Raw genomic sequence first — 15794 nt, forward strand, 5'->3', positions numbered from 1 at the left:
TCCAAATATAAAGATCTGTAGAGATAATTCACCCTGCTCTGACCACCTGTGAGCAAAGGGGCTTTCTCCTTATACCGGAATGACTCAGAGGAAAAAGGCGGCACATGGGAAAGGTTTGCCCTTCAGACATTTATTCAGACTAGAAAATCAAGTTTTATTGTAAAATTGGGAGTCACTTGTATTTATAAATAAAACCACTTTTTTTCAGCACCTTTAGGTGATGCGGCTACACTGTCTTCCCCGGGTAGTTTTTAGTAGTTTAAAATAAAACGTGATAGGGGAAGGCTTCGAAGATAGGGGCAGTTAATCCAGCCAGCAACTCAAGGAAGCCTGGAAGTAGGCTCGAGTGGGGCAACGCCGATATTAGCTTTTCAGCTGGCGATACGTTTAGAGTCCGTGCTCAAGAGGCCGATTTTGACCCTAAACTCTGTCCCGGGGGGGGGGGGATCTGTCAAATTTCCCTATTCTTCAGTTCCCGCCCCAAGCGCTTAGCACCATCCTCGGGCAAATAGTAAGCGCTTAATAAATACCATAATCGGAATCATCGACGCCGTTCACGTCCACTCGGCTCCATTAAAAAGAACATATCGCACCCTGAACGTCAACGGCCTTTCGCGCCACCTTCCGGATGATTTGTACTCTAAATCTTTCTGCCCGTCTGGACAAAGGTAAAGTGATAAGACTTCATTAATCCTTTCCTCTACTTCAGACCAAGAGAGTAGTCTTCCATTTTCTCAGCTCCTGACAGGGCTGCTTTGTGAAATGCATCTCAGATCACCGGTGCTTGCGTTTCTGCACCGAGGGCGTGATTAGTGAGGTACTGCTGCAAGAAACTGGGATTTCGCATTAAAAATCAGAACTGTCGTTTTACGTTAAAACCTGTTTCGCCGCCTTCCTCCGGACAAACCTCTGTAATTAAAATGTGATTAGAAAAATAATTGGCACCATTCCAAATAACGCGATACGTGATTATCGACCCTTCCGTCGCCGCCGTCGGTTCTTACGTAACTCAAGAAGACCCCTCCGCAAGAAAGAGAATTTTTTCCAGTTCCAGGGCCGCGGCTCCGACGGTTTCCTCCACAAGTTCTCGACGAGGTCGTCTTCACGAGTCCTGAAAGGCTTTTCCTCCTCTCTGAGGTCGAGGAGTAAAAGAGCCCAAACCGGTTCCCCTTCGGATGTATTCTTTCCCAGTGCCCAGAAGCGCGCCCTGAAGTATTTAATCGTCGTAGTAATAATCCAACTTGGTGTACACGGTTTTGCAGCCTTTGTCAGAGTAAACTTTCTCCTCTTTGGGGAAGAAGGTCATCTCGTCGGCTATCCTTAATACGATGTCCTCATCGACGACGTAGCCTCGTGATTCCATCTCAACTCTGATGCACATCTTCAGGTGTTTGTATTCCAGGGGGAGAAATGGAACAAAATAATCAATGAGGTTCTTGTCTATTAAGCTGCTGTGCCAGAAGCCACCTGGGAAAACAATCAAGAAATACCACCTAAGTCCTGGAGATCAGGAGACAGAATGGGATGTCCGACAAAGTCTCTGCATCACCCCCTCGTCCTCAGCGGGGAAGATAAAAAGACCATTCCCATCAGCGCTACTTGTGTCTTCTCCTTTACCAACCCACTCGAGAGCTGCCCCTAACGTAACCTGGCCGGTCGGCGGATTTCCCCAACCCAGAATACGCGGCGTCTTCCGCGAGAAGCTCAGGTTGAAGCCTCTCCGTACGTCGCCGTCGGCCTTATTCGCTCAGAGTATCCGGTCCGTCTCGGCCCGGGCCGCGGACGCGTCCCTCCCGGAACGCCCCACCTCCACCCGCAGCCCTCCCGGTAGCGGATCCGGGGAGTTTTCTCGGTCAAAACGTGGAAGCGGTTTACCGTCGCCGCCTTCCACGCACTCGACTTGAACCTCGGCCCTCGACTCTCCCGTGCCGTGGTCGCTGGGCCCCGGCCCAAGCTAGGAATGGAACGGGCAGGCCTCCGCTCCACCCTCCCTCCCCTAGCCGAGCCCGGCGGAGGACTGGAGACGCGCCGGGAGAGACGCCGAGAGGGGATTAAATCCGCCAGTTCTTTAAATTTAACGTCACTCTTTGCAGATGGGTGAAATGCCACAGAGTACAAACTGCTCAAGGACGGGAACTGGATCTCTGACCTCCCCGGGGTCCACTCTCCCCCCAGAGTGTGTTGATGACGATGATTTTCCTCAGGATATCCTACGGTACTTCGCACGAAGTCAACGCTCGGTAATCACCAGTACGTTTTCACCTCGTTCTCCCCTCAGTGGCTAGAAAAGGGGCCCCCCGGAGTCAAATGGTAAGGGGTTCCAATCCTGGTCCTGCCACTTGTCTGCCGTGTGTGGCCTCCGGCAAGTCACTTAATTCCTCTCTGCCTCAGTTACCTGATCTGTATAATGGGGACTGCGACTGTGAGCTCCACGTGGGACAAGGACTGTGTCCAAACCCGATTTTCTTGTATCAACCGCAATGCTTAGTACAGCGCCTGGCGTACTGTAAGGGCTAAGACACTGTCCCGATTAGACTGTGAGCCCGTCAGTGGGCAGGGACTGTATCTGTTGCCGATCTGTCCACTGCCAGCGCTCAGTACGGTGCTCTGCACATAGTAAGCGCTCAATAAATACTACTGACCGAATGAATGATTTGGGGCGGCAAAACTCCACAGTACTCTCAACTAACTGATAATGGGGTCATCAGACAAAAACATTATTGACACAAGTCTAGGCTTCGGTAGCTTTTTTTCCTTTTGAACACAGAGAGGGTTGAGTTAAACATGAAACGCTTGTTTGCCCACGAAATCAGAGCCGGTCGGCGGTAACCCAAATGGCATTCCGTCTATACGGTTCAAAGTTTTTTTAGAAAATATCGACGTGACTGGCTCTCGGCCTTTGATTTGCAGCGGGCAAGAGGCTACCTTTAGTCACATGTCGAAGGTAAACTGATATTCCATTCATTCAATAGTATTTATTGAGCGCTTACTATGGGCAGAGCACTGTACTAAGCGCTTGGAATGGACAAGTCGGCAACAGACAGAGACGGTCCCTGCCGTCTGACGGGCTCACGGTCTAGTCGGGGGAGACGGACAGACGAGAACACATAGGTTCCGAGAGGCCTCCTGAGCTGGCAAACTAACATATGCACTGGCAGGTTAAAAAAACAACTCAATCAGGATTTAAAACCAAGAAGACTTCAAACCTAGCTTCTAAATGATTCCACCGTACCGCCGAATGCTTAGGACCGAGCACTGCGGCTATAAAACGCTCCAGAAAGTGTCTTACTCCTATTAAATATCCTAATCGCCCTCACCTCTCCCCTTTGCTGAACTAACAATTACAGTTTCTCTGAGTGTCGGGGCGGGGGGGGGGGGGAGAAATTCCAAAAGCACAAGTGTCGAACTTTTGCAACTCCCCAAAACAGAGTGGACTTTGTTGTGCGTTTGTTGTTGTGTTTACCGCTGTACTGTACTCTCCCAAGCACTTAGTACAGTGCCCCGCACACAGCGCGCGCTCAATCGATACGAGGGAACAAACAGAATGAACAGAGCCCGGGCCTGGGAGCCAGCAGGTCATGGGTTCGAATCCTGCCCACTATGGTGCCCGGCACATAGTAAGCGCTTAACAAATACCAGAGTCTTTATGATAAACACCACGGATTGAGAGCAAGTGCTCAATAAGCAGCGTGGCTCAGTGGAGAGAGCCCGGGCTTGGGAGGCAGAAGTAATGGGTTTGAATCCCGGCTCTGCCATCTGTCAGCCGTGTGACTGTGGGCAAGTCACTTCACTTCTCTGGGCCTCAGTGACCTCATCTGTAAAACGGGGATGAACTGTGAGCCTCACGTTGGTCAACCCGATGACCCCGTATCTCCCCCAGCGCTTAGAACAGTGCTCTGCACATAGTAAGCGCTTAACCAAAAACAACATTATTATTATTATTATTAAACACCACTGATAATGATGAGTATGGGTCACATCTACCAACCCCGTTGCGCTGTACTTTCCCAAGTGTTCGGTACAGTGCGCTGTACTTAGAAAGCACTCAGTAAATACCACCGATTGATTGGAGTTCCAGAGTTCAGGGCTTGAAAGGAAACCCCAGAGGTCCTCAGTGGTTTGGGGGTTATCACTTGAACCGATCCACAGCAGCCGCGGGGGAATCCACTCTGGGCCACGGGTGCCTCGACTGGGGGGGGGGCGGTGCCTAGACCGGGATGACTCCTAAATTGGGGGGCCCAACGGGGGCGAAACCCGTCAGCCGATCGGATATATTGAGCGCAGTGTGCAGGGCATTCATTCATTCTGTCTTTACCGGGTGCTTACCGTGTGTAAAGCACTATACTAAGCGCTGGGAGAATACAATATCACAATATAACGGACACCTTCCCCGCCCACAACGAGCTGACAGTCTCGTGGGGGGAGACAGACATTAAGCAGCGTGGCTCAGTGGAAAGAGCACGGGCTCCGGAAAGAGTGGAAAGAATCCCGGCTCCGCCACTTGTCAGCTGTGTGACAAGTCACTTTACTTCTCCGGGCCTCAGTGCCCTCATCTGGAAAATGGGGATGAAGGCCGGGAGCCCCACGTGGGACAACCCGATCGCCTTGCAGCCCCCCCAGCGCTTGGCACGTAGAAAGCGCTTAATACCATTCGTTATCATTATTACAGATAACCAAAAGTGGAGCCAGAGCCATGCCAGGGGACCCGGGTTCCTTCCAAACGGATCCGATCCCCCCGACCACCACCCCGAGAAACCTGCGGGAGGGAGCAGACCGTAACGGTCTTTGTACCCGGAGCTGGATCACGACTTCGTGTCGGTCCCGCAGCAACCCCCAAACCTTCACGGATCTGGGGAAGGCTCTTCGGTGCCTGGCTCCTAATCTGGGCAGATGGAAGACGCCCCGCTGCGACGGGGGTCGCGCAGACGCGACGGACGGTGGTCACCACGTTGCCATCCCCAGCCCCGAACCATTTCTCGGGGAGGGGGGCCACAGAGAAGGTGGCTTGGTTGACATCCTTAACAGACACGGGTGTCACTTACTGTTTTTGTTATTGAAGATGGACACAGATAACGCATGCTCCATGTCTTTGAGCTTTATCTCTTCTCTTTCTCTGCCGCTCTTCCAGAAATCCAAAGCCACGTCTGTTATCCTTTCGGCTCCCGCGTTACTGCGTAAGGGGGACATTTCGGTTACGTGGGAAACAAGACCACGCGGACCTCGTACCTTTAGGGTCCCATCTTACCTGAGAAAGATGAAGATAGCTTTCTGATAGGACACTCCATCTACCAAATCATAGTAGTCGAGGAATGGCTTGATAGCGTCTATGAGTCCGGAGGGCATTTTATCCATCTCGTCAAATATGAAGATTGACCTCGAACAGGCGCTCACGTTCCCCCGGATCCACAGCTGCAGCTGGTCCTGAAATTCAAGCGGGCGAACGCTCACAAAAACGATAACGACCGTAATAATAGTCGCGGAATCCGGTAAGCGCTTACCAGGTGCCGGGTACCGTGCTGAGCGCTGGGGTGGATACAAACAGATCGGGTTGGACACGGTCCCCGCCCCACGTGGGGCTCACCGTCTCAATCCCCGTTTCGCGGATGAGGGGACCGAGGTACAGGGAGGCGAAGTGACTTGCTCAGAGCCACACAGCGGACAAGTGGCGGAGCTGGGATTCGAACCCGTGACCTTCTGACCCCCAGGCTTGTGCTTTCTCCACTATGCTGCCTCCCCTAAACACGCCCAAAGGCATTTTCAATTCCACAGATATCTAAACTAGCTCAGAGAGCGGGGCTTTCAAATATTTCACCGCAACGCCATGCTGGGGTCTGAACAGGCTCTTCAAAAAGTAAGAAGCGGCCCATCTAGCCCAATATCCTGCCTCTAAAAGAGCAGCATGGCCTACTGGAAAGAGCAGGGAGCCAGAGGACCTGGGTTCTAATCCCGACTCCGCCATTTGCCTGTTGTGGGACTTTGGGCCGGTCACTTCACTTCTCTGTGCCTCAGTTCCCTCATCTGGAAAATGGGGTTTAAGACCGTGAGCCCCAAGTGGGACAGGGACTGTGTCCAACCTGATTATCCCGCATCGACCCCGGCGCTTAGTATAGCACCTGGCACCGAGCGAGCACTTAAATACCGTTTAAAAAACCCGAAAAACAAGGTGGCCGGTAAACGACCTAACTCTCCGTAACAAAATAGTGGGAATCCTTTTTCTAAAACCACAGTAATTTTGTACCCAGTAGTTTCAAAAAATGTATACGATCCTTTTTCATCTTCGAAACCGCCCTAAGAAGCAGATACCAAGCTCTCTTTTTCTATTTTTATACGAGGGGAAAATAAGGCCTAGCAGGAGGAGAAACCTGCCTAAGACCTTCCCTTAAGCAAGTCACGGGAAGCTGCTTCTACTTCTCGCAAGCAACTCAAAAATCCATCGACGATATTTCTCAGATGGCCGGACATTTTAGAAAAGGAACGGGCGGGTTCTTCGACCCAAGAGTGGTCCATCTTGCCCAGTACCCTGCCTCTAAAACAGGGACCCCAAGGGTGCTTGGTAGCACGAATGTGAAGAGTTTCACTCCTTTGGCATCTAACACCACGGTGAAAAATATGCAATTTGGCAGCCCTGACTTCTTGTTCAAACAACTCCACTTCTACCCATTGTGTTGTACTCTGCCAAGCAATTAGCACAGTGCCTGTCACAAAGAAAGCACACAGATAAGTTGATCAGCTTGCATCCCACCCTAGAACTTAGTGCCTGGCACAGAGTAAGCACTTAAATACCATAAAATCAATAAATAGCAGTGATTGAGAAACTCAGAGCTCTAAGTACCTATTCCATCCTCCTTAAACCTTCCAACATCCCTACCTTTCTTTACCTCTTAAAACAAATTATGAACCTCTCATCCAGGAATTTATCCAACCATTCGACAGCTCAGCTCCGCGGTTTTCACGGCGAGAACCCGAGGGACGGTTCTCTGAACGTGAAGCCGTCTCAACGGAGCGCGATGCGATGTCGGACGGCGCGTGCTGCGACGGGTTTTCTTAGACGCGAGGGCTTACGCTGACGCAAGCTGTGCTAGAACCGTGGGAGCATTTCCTGCCTGCACGATTTACTGCGGTGACAGATTCCACGGGCATCCACTCTCTAGGAGTAGGGAACTGTAAAAGACGACGCTGGAATATCAAGTTGATGCCCACCAAGTTTTGAAATTCACGTACCGAGTGAATCGTTCACTACAAAATTCTCAAAAAGAGCGACACAACCATCCTTCGCTCTGGATCTGCCCTAATAAAAACGTGGCTTGAGGAGTGACAGCGCTGTAGTGCTTCATATAAAGGAAACGAAAGGAAAGGAAAGAGGCTGATAAAATTCCGCGCTTCTGGCTGGGGAGGTGGGCAGTGAAGGGGGTTGACTGGTTTGGGAAATAAACTTTTCCTGGAACTACTCCTTCCTTCCCTCCACGTTAGGTTCCTGCCCTGCGGCTGCAGGGGTTTGATCTCCCATTATTCCAGACACGATCTTCGTCTCTAATTTAAATCACATCTAGGTTGGTCTTACCCTCAGGCCCAACGCAACGAATCTGAACTTGAGAGTACGGCAGAAGGGGAGGGGCCGATCAAAGCATGAAAACTCTACATTTAAAAAAACACGTCTACTGGACCCAAACAATTTCCTGGAATTGTAGCTCGATGTTGGCTCTTTAATTCCCCAACACGGAGCCTAAGGATGCAGTCGAATCAAATAGATAATAAAATGTGTGTGGGGGGGGGGCGGGCGGGGGCGATCTTAATCCTTCCCTCAACGGAATGTCAATTTAAGACAATCCCCGTCGGTGGAGACTCTATTATCGTCAGTAGTAATAACGCTGACGATAATAACGATGACGACGATGACAATAACGATAAGAGAAGCAGCACGGCCTAGTTGGATAAAACATGGGCCCGGGAGTCGGAGGACCTGGGTTCTAATCCCAGCTCCGCCACTTGTCCGCTGTGTGACCGTGGGCAAGTCACTTCACTTCTCTGTGCCTCGGCTATCTCACCTGTAAAACGGGGATTGAGACTGTGAGCCCCGTGTGGGTCAGGACTGGGTCCAACCCGATTTGCTCGTAACCACCCCAGCGTTCAGTACGGTGCCTGGCGCTCAGTAAGTGCCTAACAAATACCACAGTCATTACTGCTATTGAACACTTAAATACCATCACTACGATCACTGACTGCTCTGTGACCTCGAGCAAGTCACCACTTTTTTGGGTGCCTCGGTTTCCCCGACTGGAAAACGCCGGCTCTCGAATTCCCCACTACAACTGTAAAACGGGGCGTTGGATACCTGTTCTCCCTCCTACTCATTAGCCCTTCCCCTTTTATTTCGTCTCCTTTAACCATACTCACGAAGCCCGACGTCGGCCCTCAGGCCCCATTTTTAATCGGGCGGATCCCGGGTAAAAGCTCGCGCGGGCGAGTAGTACGGTCCAGAACTCAATGATATTAAGTAGCAAGTGAATTTCAAATCTCTATATGATGATGGCATTTGTTAAGCGCTTACTACGTGCAAAGCACTGCTCTAAGCGCTGGGGGAAGACAAGGCCATCGGGTTGCCCCCCGTGGGGCTCACAGTCTTCATCCTCGTTTTACAGATGAGGTAACTGAGGCGCGGAGAAGTGAAGCGACTGGCCCAAAGTCACGCAGCTGACGAGCGGCGGAGCCGGCATTTGAACCCAGGACCTCCGACTCCCCGGCCCGTGCTCTTTCCACTGAGCCATCCATCGGCTTTACGGCTTCCCACCCGGACCGAGTGGAAGCGTGTGGAATCCGTCACCGCCTCGGGGGCGGGGACTGCGTCTGATCTGATCACCCTGTTACCCGCCCCCCCGGGGAGCCCAACGGGGCTTGACACGTAGAGAAGCAGGGTGGCCTGGTGGAAAGAGCCCGGGAGTCCGAAGGACCTGGGTTCTAATCCCAGTTGGGCCACTCGCCTCCTCTGTGACCTCGGGCAGGCCACTGGAGAAGCAACGGGGCTCGGTGGAAAGAGCCCGGGCTTGGGAGTCGGAGGTCACGAGTTCGAATCCCGGCTCTGCCGCTTGTCAGCTGGGTGACTGCCGGCGAGTCACTTCACTTCTCGGTGCCTCAGGTACCTCATCTGTAAAATGGGGATGGACTGCGAGCCCCACGTGGGACAGCCTGATCCCCCCCGTGTCTCCCCCGGCGCGTAGAACAGTGCTCCGCACCTAGTAAGCGCTTAACAGACAACCAACATTATCACTTCACTTCTCCGTGTCCCACCCGGAAAATGGGGATTAAGACCGTGAGCCCCGCGGGGGACAGGGACCGTGTCCGACCTGCTCGGCTGGTCTCTACCCGTGCTTAACACAGGGCCCGGACCACGGTAAGTGCTTAACGGATACCATAAAACGGGCCCCGTATCGATAATGACGACGACGGTATCTAAGTGCTTATTCTGCGACGCCGTGCTAAGCGCTGAAACGCGGCAGGACTTCGAGCGCCTGGCTGGATCTTGCCTTATCTGCCCCCAGGCAAAACGGCGCCCGAGCACGCGGGCCCTGAGGTTCGCAGAATAAAAGAGTCCTCGTATTTACGAACGCTTCCGGACGGAGCTCTCACGTTGCCGAGGATACCCACCGAGGCGCACCCTCCCCCGCCCGCCCCACCCCGCCGGGGCTCCCCGGGAAGGACTTCAACTTGCGATCTTGCCTTATACTGATCGAGGTTCTGGGCGTGCGGAAAGTGTAACGTGGCCACAAACTGGTGGACGTAGTCACTCTTCGGGCCGCCGTCGTAAATGTTCTCGGCGATGATCTTACTGGCAAAATTTTTGCCCGTCCCGGTCCATCCGTGCAGCGACAGGGTGAGGGGCTTCTTGGGCTTCGGGTTGCTCACGAACCCCGACACCGCGTTCAGGATCACCTTCTTCGCCAGGTGCTGTCCGAAGAGTTTCCTGTCCAAATCCTTCCGCAGCGCTGCGTGCGAGAAAGCAAGTCGGAGGTCGGGAACGGCAGGCCTTCCTTTTGAGAAGCGACCGGGTCCCCGCCAGCCGGCCAAGCGGGCCGCCGGAGGACGCGCACCGGCCCCGGGAGAGCGGCGGCCGCCGCCAGCCGTCGGGCGGCCTGAAAGGTGCACGCTGAGGACGACCCAGAGAGGGGAGCCCCGTTTCGCTATAAACCGCCCCGGACTAGGCAGAGTTTTAGCCACCCCTGCTCTGTCCTAACTTCCTGCCCCCCCCAGTGTTTTCTTTCGACAGCCCCACCTTCCCTCTTCGGGGAGAGGAACTCAAGGCCCGGGGGCAATTCTTGACAACTCCAAGACCTGTTCCTCCCGGTGGGGAATAATACGACGGGCCCCCGTTAAGCGCTCACTGTGTGCCAAGCACTGTTGAGGCCCCTAGCCCTATCTCCTCTAACCCCACCGTGAGGGGAAAAATCACGTTGGTATTTGTTCGGCGCTTACTAGGTGCCGAGCGCCGTCCTAAGCGCTGGGGTAGACGCGGGGGGATCGGCTTGTCCCACGTGGGGCTCACCGTCTGCGTCCCCGTTCGACAGATGAGGGGACCGAGGCCCGGAGAAGTGAAGCGACCTGCCCACAGTCACCCAGCTGACAAGCGGCGGAGCCGGGATTCGAACCCGTGGCCTCGGACTCCAAAGCCCCCGCTCTTTCCGCTGAGCCACGCTGCTTCTCTTCTCCGGGAAACCCAGGCTAGTGCACCGATCCACCCTTTTGCGTCATCACGAAGGCTGAATATATTTATTAGAGGACCGGGACGGCTGAGCGGACAGAGCACGGGCCTGGCGGTCAGAAGGACCCGGGTTCTAATGCCGGCTCCGCCGCTCATCCGCTGCTCGGCGAACCTGGGCGAGTCACAGATTCCCCGGGCCTCGGTTACCTCATCTGCAATGACGACGGCATCTGTTCAGCGCTTACCATGCGCCAGGCACCGGACTGAGCGCCGGGGTGGATGCGAGCAAACTGGATCGGACGCGGGCCCCGTCCTGCACGGGGCCCGCGGTCTTCACCCCCATTTCACAGAGGAGGTGACTGAGGCCCAGAGAACAATAATGTCAATAATGTTGGTATTTGTTAAGCGCTCGCTATGTGCAGCGCACTGTTCGAAGCGCTGGGGGAGATACGGGGGAATCGGGTTGTCCCACGTGGGGCTCCCGGTCTTCATCCCCATTTTACAGATGAGGGAACTGAGGCCCAGAGAAGTGAAGTGACTTGCCCACGGTCACACAGCTGCCAAGTGGCGGAGCTGGGATTACAACCCATGACCTCTGACTCCTGAACCCAGGCTCCTTCCACTGAGCCACGCTGCAGTGACTTGGCCAAGGCTACAGAGCAGACGAGCGGCGGGACCGGGATTAGAGCTCACGACCTTCGAACTCCCAGGTCCGGGCTCTACCCACCGCGCCTTCATCTGTAAAATGGGGGTTAAAAGCGTGAGCCCCGTGTGGGACGGGCTCTCGTACCTACCTCAGCGCTTAGAACGGTGCCCGGCACACAGCAAGCGTTCAACAGGTACCGTTATCATTATTACTACTACTACTGATTATTATCATTTACCTCGGTCAACGTCTGTCTCCCTCTCTGGACCGTCAAGCTCGCTGTGGGAAGGGACCGCGCCTGCCAATTCCGTTGCGTTTCGCTCTCGGCCGCTTCTGCCCTCAGTGAGCCCTCGAATCCCGCCGCTGACAGAATCAGGCGACCCGGGGTATCTGCCGAGCGCCTACTGCGTACGCAACACGGCACGAAGCGCTGGGAGGATACGATACGGGGGGGGGGGGTGGCCGCGTTCCCCGCCCACGGCGGACTTTCAGTCCAGAGGGAGACAGACGTTAAACCGCGGGCGTCGACGTCCCGGAGGCGTCCGGAGGCGCCGCGGGCAGGGACCGTAGCCGTTCCCCGTCACGCCGTCCTCGCCCCGGCGCTCGGTACAGTGCCCCGCACGGGGCGCGCGCGCCGTGATTACGATCGAAGGGATGGGCGAACCCCGTGGGGCCGAGGGCGCGGCGAACATCAGGCGTCCAAAGTCTACGGATCCAAGCGCACGGGTGACGCAGAAGGGCGGGCGCGCCAGGGAGACGAGGGCGTTGTTAAGCGGGGAAGGCCTCTTGGAGGAGATGTGACCTTAAACGCTCACCTCCTCCAAGAGGCCTTCCCAGACCGAGCTTCCCCCCTCCGCTCCTCCTCCTCCTCCCTCTGCTCGTTCCAACGGATTATTTATTCCCCCGTTTATTTTGCTACCGAGGTGCCCATCCCCTCGGTTCGATTTACCGTGATTAAGTCGTCTTGCTTTCCGTCCGTCCGTCCCCCCCCAGCCCGATGAGACCGCGAGCCCGTCGACGGGCGGGGATGGTCCCCTCTCTGCGGCCCAGCTGTCCATTCCAAGCGCTCAGCCCAGCGCTCCGCACACAGTCTCGGCACATAGTAAGCGCTTAACACATACCAACATGATTATTACTATTAAATACGACAAGGAGCGAATGAGGATCGGGGAACTGGGCAGCGAAGGACTTTTAAAGAAAAACGAGAATCAAAACGAAGAACAGAACAATAATAACGTTGGTATTGGTTAAGCGCTTGCTACGTGCCGAGCACTGTTCTAAGCGCTGGGGGAGATACGGGGTCATCGGGTGGTCCCCACGGGAGGCTCCCGGTCTTCATCCCCATTTGACAGATGGGGGAACCGAGGCCCAGAGAAGTGAAGTGACTTGCCCACAGTCACGCAGCCGCCGAGGGGCGGAGCCGGGATTCGAACGGACTCGTTAAGCCCTTTCGGCGCGCTTCTGCGCTGGGGTGCGTGTGATCGGCTCGGGCATCTGTCCCTTGCCTTCATTCGTCCAATCGTATTTATCTATAGAGAGCCCGGGCTTGGGAGTCGGAGGTCGTGGGTTCGAATCCCGGCTCCGCCGCTTGCCGGCTGTGTGACTTCGGGCAAGTCACTTCACTTCTCTGGGCCCCGGGGCCCTCATCTGTCAAATGGCGATTAAAAACCGTGAGCCCCCCCCCGCGGGGCCGGCCCGATCACCCCGTATCCCCCCCCAGGGCTTCGCACACAGCGCTTGACGAATACCACGTTACTACTATCGAGCGCTTACTACGTGCACGGCACCGTACCACGCGCTCGCAATGTACAACTGGGCACCAGCTAGACACCCTCCCTGCCCCACGACGGGCTCCCGGGCTAGAAGGCGGGGAGCCAGACGGCAAAACGAAGCAGAACGAAACAGGTTGGCTCACGGTAACGGGAGGGGAGAACGAGGCCTCGATGCCCTTTGGGCAGATGGGGAAACCGAGGCACGTGAATTCAAGGGGCCTGACTTCAACCCGGCTTCGCAGTCCCATCTCCCTGGGGAGGCCCCTTTCGCTCCCCCGCACCCGCCGCCGCAGGAAGCCTGGCGGAGGTCATCCGTCCCGCTCCCTCTTATCCCCGCCCTTGAATTCCCCCGGCTGCCTCCGCCGAGGAGCAGCGTGGCCTCGTGGAAAGGGCCCGGGCCCTGGGTTCGAATCCTCCCTCCGCCAAACGCCTGCCGTGACCCCTCAGGTAAGTCGCTTCGTTGTGCCTCAGTCCTCCTCGAGACTGTGACACGACCCCCTCCCCCCCGCCAAGGGCCTGCGTCCAACCTACTGAGCCGGAGAAGAGCGCCGGACACATAGTGAGCACCTAGGAAATACCATAAAAAACATAAAATATCCTTCCCATCCGCCCCCCCCCCCCCCAGACTGTGAGCCCCAAGGGAAACGGGACTGTGCCCAACCTATTGAGCTGCAGAAGAGCGTTTGACACATAGCGAGCACCTACGAAATACCATAAAAACCACAAAATATCCTTTCCCTCCGCCCCCCCTAGACTGAGCCCCATGGGGGATGGGACTGTGCCCCACCTATTGAGCCGGAGAAGAGCGTTTGGCACAAGGTGAGCACCTCCCACCACCAAGCCTGTGAACCCCAGGGGAGACAGGGACTGTGCCCAACCCATTAGGCCTGAGCAGAGCGTTTGGCACACGGTGAGCACCGCCCCCCATCCAAGCTGTGAGCTCCAAGGAGGGCAGGGCCGGGGCCAACCTACTGAGCCTGAGCAGAGCGTTTGGCACATGGTGAGCACCCCCCCCCCGCCACCAAGCCTATGCGCCCCAAGGGAGACAGGGACTGTGCCCCACCTACTGAGCCTGAGCAGAGCGTTTGGCACACGGTGAGCACCTCCCCCACACCAAGCCTGTGAACCCCAGGGGAGACAGGGCCTGTGCCCCACCTACTGAGCCTGAGCAGAGCGTTTGGCCCAAGGTGAGCACCTCCCCCACACCAAGCCTGTGCACCCCAAGGGGGGCAGGCACTGTGCCCAGCCTATTAGGCCTGAGCAGAGCGTTTGGCCCAAGGTGAGCACCTCCCACCACCAAGCCTGTGAGCCCCAAGGGAGACAGGGACTGTGCCCCACCTTCTGAGCCTGAGCAGAGCGTTTGGCACAAGGTGAGCACCTCCCACCACCAAGCCTGTGAACCCCAGGGGAGACAGGGCCTGTGCCCCACCTACTGAGCCTGAGCAGAGCGTTTGGCCCAAGGTGAGCACCTCCCCCACACCAAGCCTGTGCACCCCAAGGGGGGCAGGCACTGTGCCCAGCCTATTAGGCCTGAGCAGAGCGTTTGGCCCAAGGTGAGCACCCCCCCCCATCAAGCCTGTGCACCCCAAGGGAGACAGGGACTGTGCCCCACCTTCTGAGCCTGAGCAGAGCGTTTGGCACAAGGTGAGCACCTCCCACCACCAAGCCTGTGAACCCCAAGGGAGACAGGGACTGTGCCCCACCTTCTGAGCCTGAGCAGAGCGTTTGGCCCAAGGTGAGCACCCCCCCCCAATCAAGCCTGTGCACCCCAAGGGAGACAGGGACTGTGCCCCACCTACTGAGCCTGAGCAGAGCGTTTGGCACAAGGTGAGCACCTCCCACCACCAAGCCTGTGCGCCCCAGGGGAGACAGGGACTGTGCCCAACCCATTAGGCCTGAGCAGAGCGTTTGGCCCAAGGTGGGCACCGGCCCCCATCCAAGCTGTGAGCCCCCAGGGGGGCAGGGAGGGGGTCCGAACCCCGGAGTCCGAGCAGAGCGTCGGTGGCAGCGCGCAGGCGCGGGGAGAGGGAGGGGGGAGGCCCAAGGTGGCGCGGAGGGTTCGGGTTCGGGTTCAGCGTGTGTGGGCCCCGACTGACCTTCCCGTCCGAGGCCGCGCTTGGGGGCGCAGCACTCGGTGAAGTAGCAGTAGAGGCTGGGGTAGGAGATGTAGCCGGTCAGGACCCCCGCCAGCGCCAGCGTCAGGCTGATGGGCTCCACCGCCCCGACCCTCAGCGGCCACAGCAGCAGCGGCAGCCCCGCCACGGCCGCCCTGCCCGCCTTCATGCCCGACCTCTCCCTCCCTCCCTCCCTCCCTCCGCGGCCCCGGCCGCCTTCACTTCCGCTCCGCCCCCATCTTTGTGAAGGGCAAAGTCCCCCCCCCCTTCCCCAACCCCGCTTCCGCCCCGCGGGAAGCCGCCGGCGGCCATCTTGGAGACGGGCAGGCGCTTCGCTTCGGGGGTGGGGGGGGGGCCCCCGGGGCACGTGACCCGCGGGAAGCCGCCGGCGGCCATCTTGGAGACGGGCAGGCGCTTCGCTTCGGGGGTGGGGGCCCCCCGGGGCACGTGACCCGCGGGAAGCCGCCGGCGGCCATCTTGGAGACGGGCAGGCGCTTCGCTTCACCGCCCCCCCCTCGGGGCACGTGACCCGCGGGGAGCGGTCTCATTGGCTCCCGGCCCGGCGGGAG

The 15794-nt window shown here is 56.8% G+C and overlaps 1 protein-coding gene across 1 annotated transcript; it reads right to left on the bottom strand.

Moving 5' to 3' along the window:
• Positions 1-104: 104 nt before the first annotated feature.
• TOR1A (torsin family 1 member A) lies at positions 105-15405 on the bottom strand. The gene is made up of 5 exons (XM_001508576.5): positions 15208-15405; positions 9715-9980; positions 5246-5421; positions 5043-5170; positions 105-1467 (listed from the first exon to the last, which is right to left on the bottom strand). Exons 1-5 carry the CDS (start codon positions 15392-15394, stop codon positions 1217-1219), a joined length of 1008 nt encoding a protein of 335 aa, XP_001508626.2. The 5' UTR covers positions 15395-15405; the 3' UTR covers positions 105-1216.
• Between the last annotated feature and the right edge of the window lie 389 nt (positions 15406-15794).

The sequence above is a fragment of the Ornithorhynchus anatinus genome, chromosome 4 (assembly GCF_004115215.2).
Source record: "Ornithorhynchus anatinus isolate Pmale09 chromosome 4, mOrnAna1.pri.v4, whole genome shotgun sequence".
NCBI classification, from domain to species: domain Eukaryota; kingdom Metazoa; phylum Chordata; class Mammalia; order Monotremata; family Ornithorhynchidae; genus Ornithorhynchus; species Ornithorhynchus anatinus.

What these genes read in the sequence shown, in the direction of transcription:
- TOR1A (XM_001508576.5), bottom strand. Translation starts at nt 15,394, where the DNA reads ATGAAGGCGGGCAGGGCGGCCGTGGCGGGGCTGCCGCTGCTGCTGTGG. An exon ending in GCGCGGCCTCGGACGGGAAG is followed by an intron (nt 9,981 to 15,207) that starts GTCAGTCGGGGC and finishes TCTCGCACGCAG; the next exon opens with CGCTGCGGAAGGATTTGGAC. An exon ending in GCTATCTTCATCTTTCTCAG is followed by an intron (nt 5,171 to 5,245) that starts GTAAGATGGGAC and finishes CCCCTTACGCAG; the next exon opens with TAACGCGGGAGCCGAAAGGA.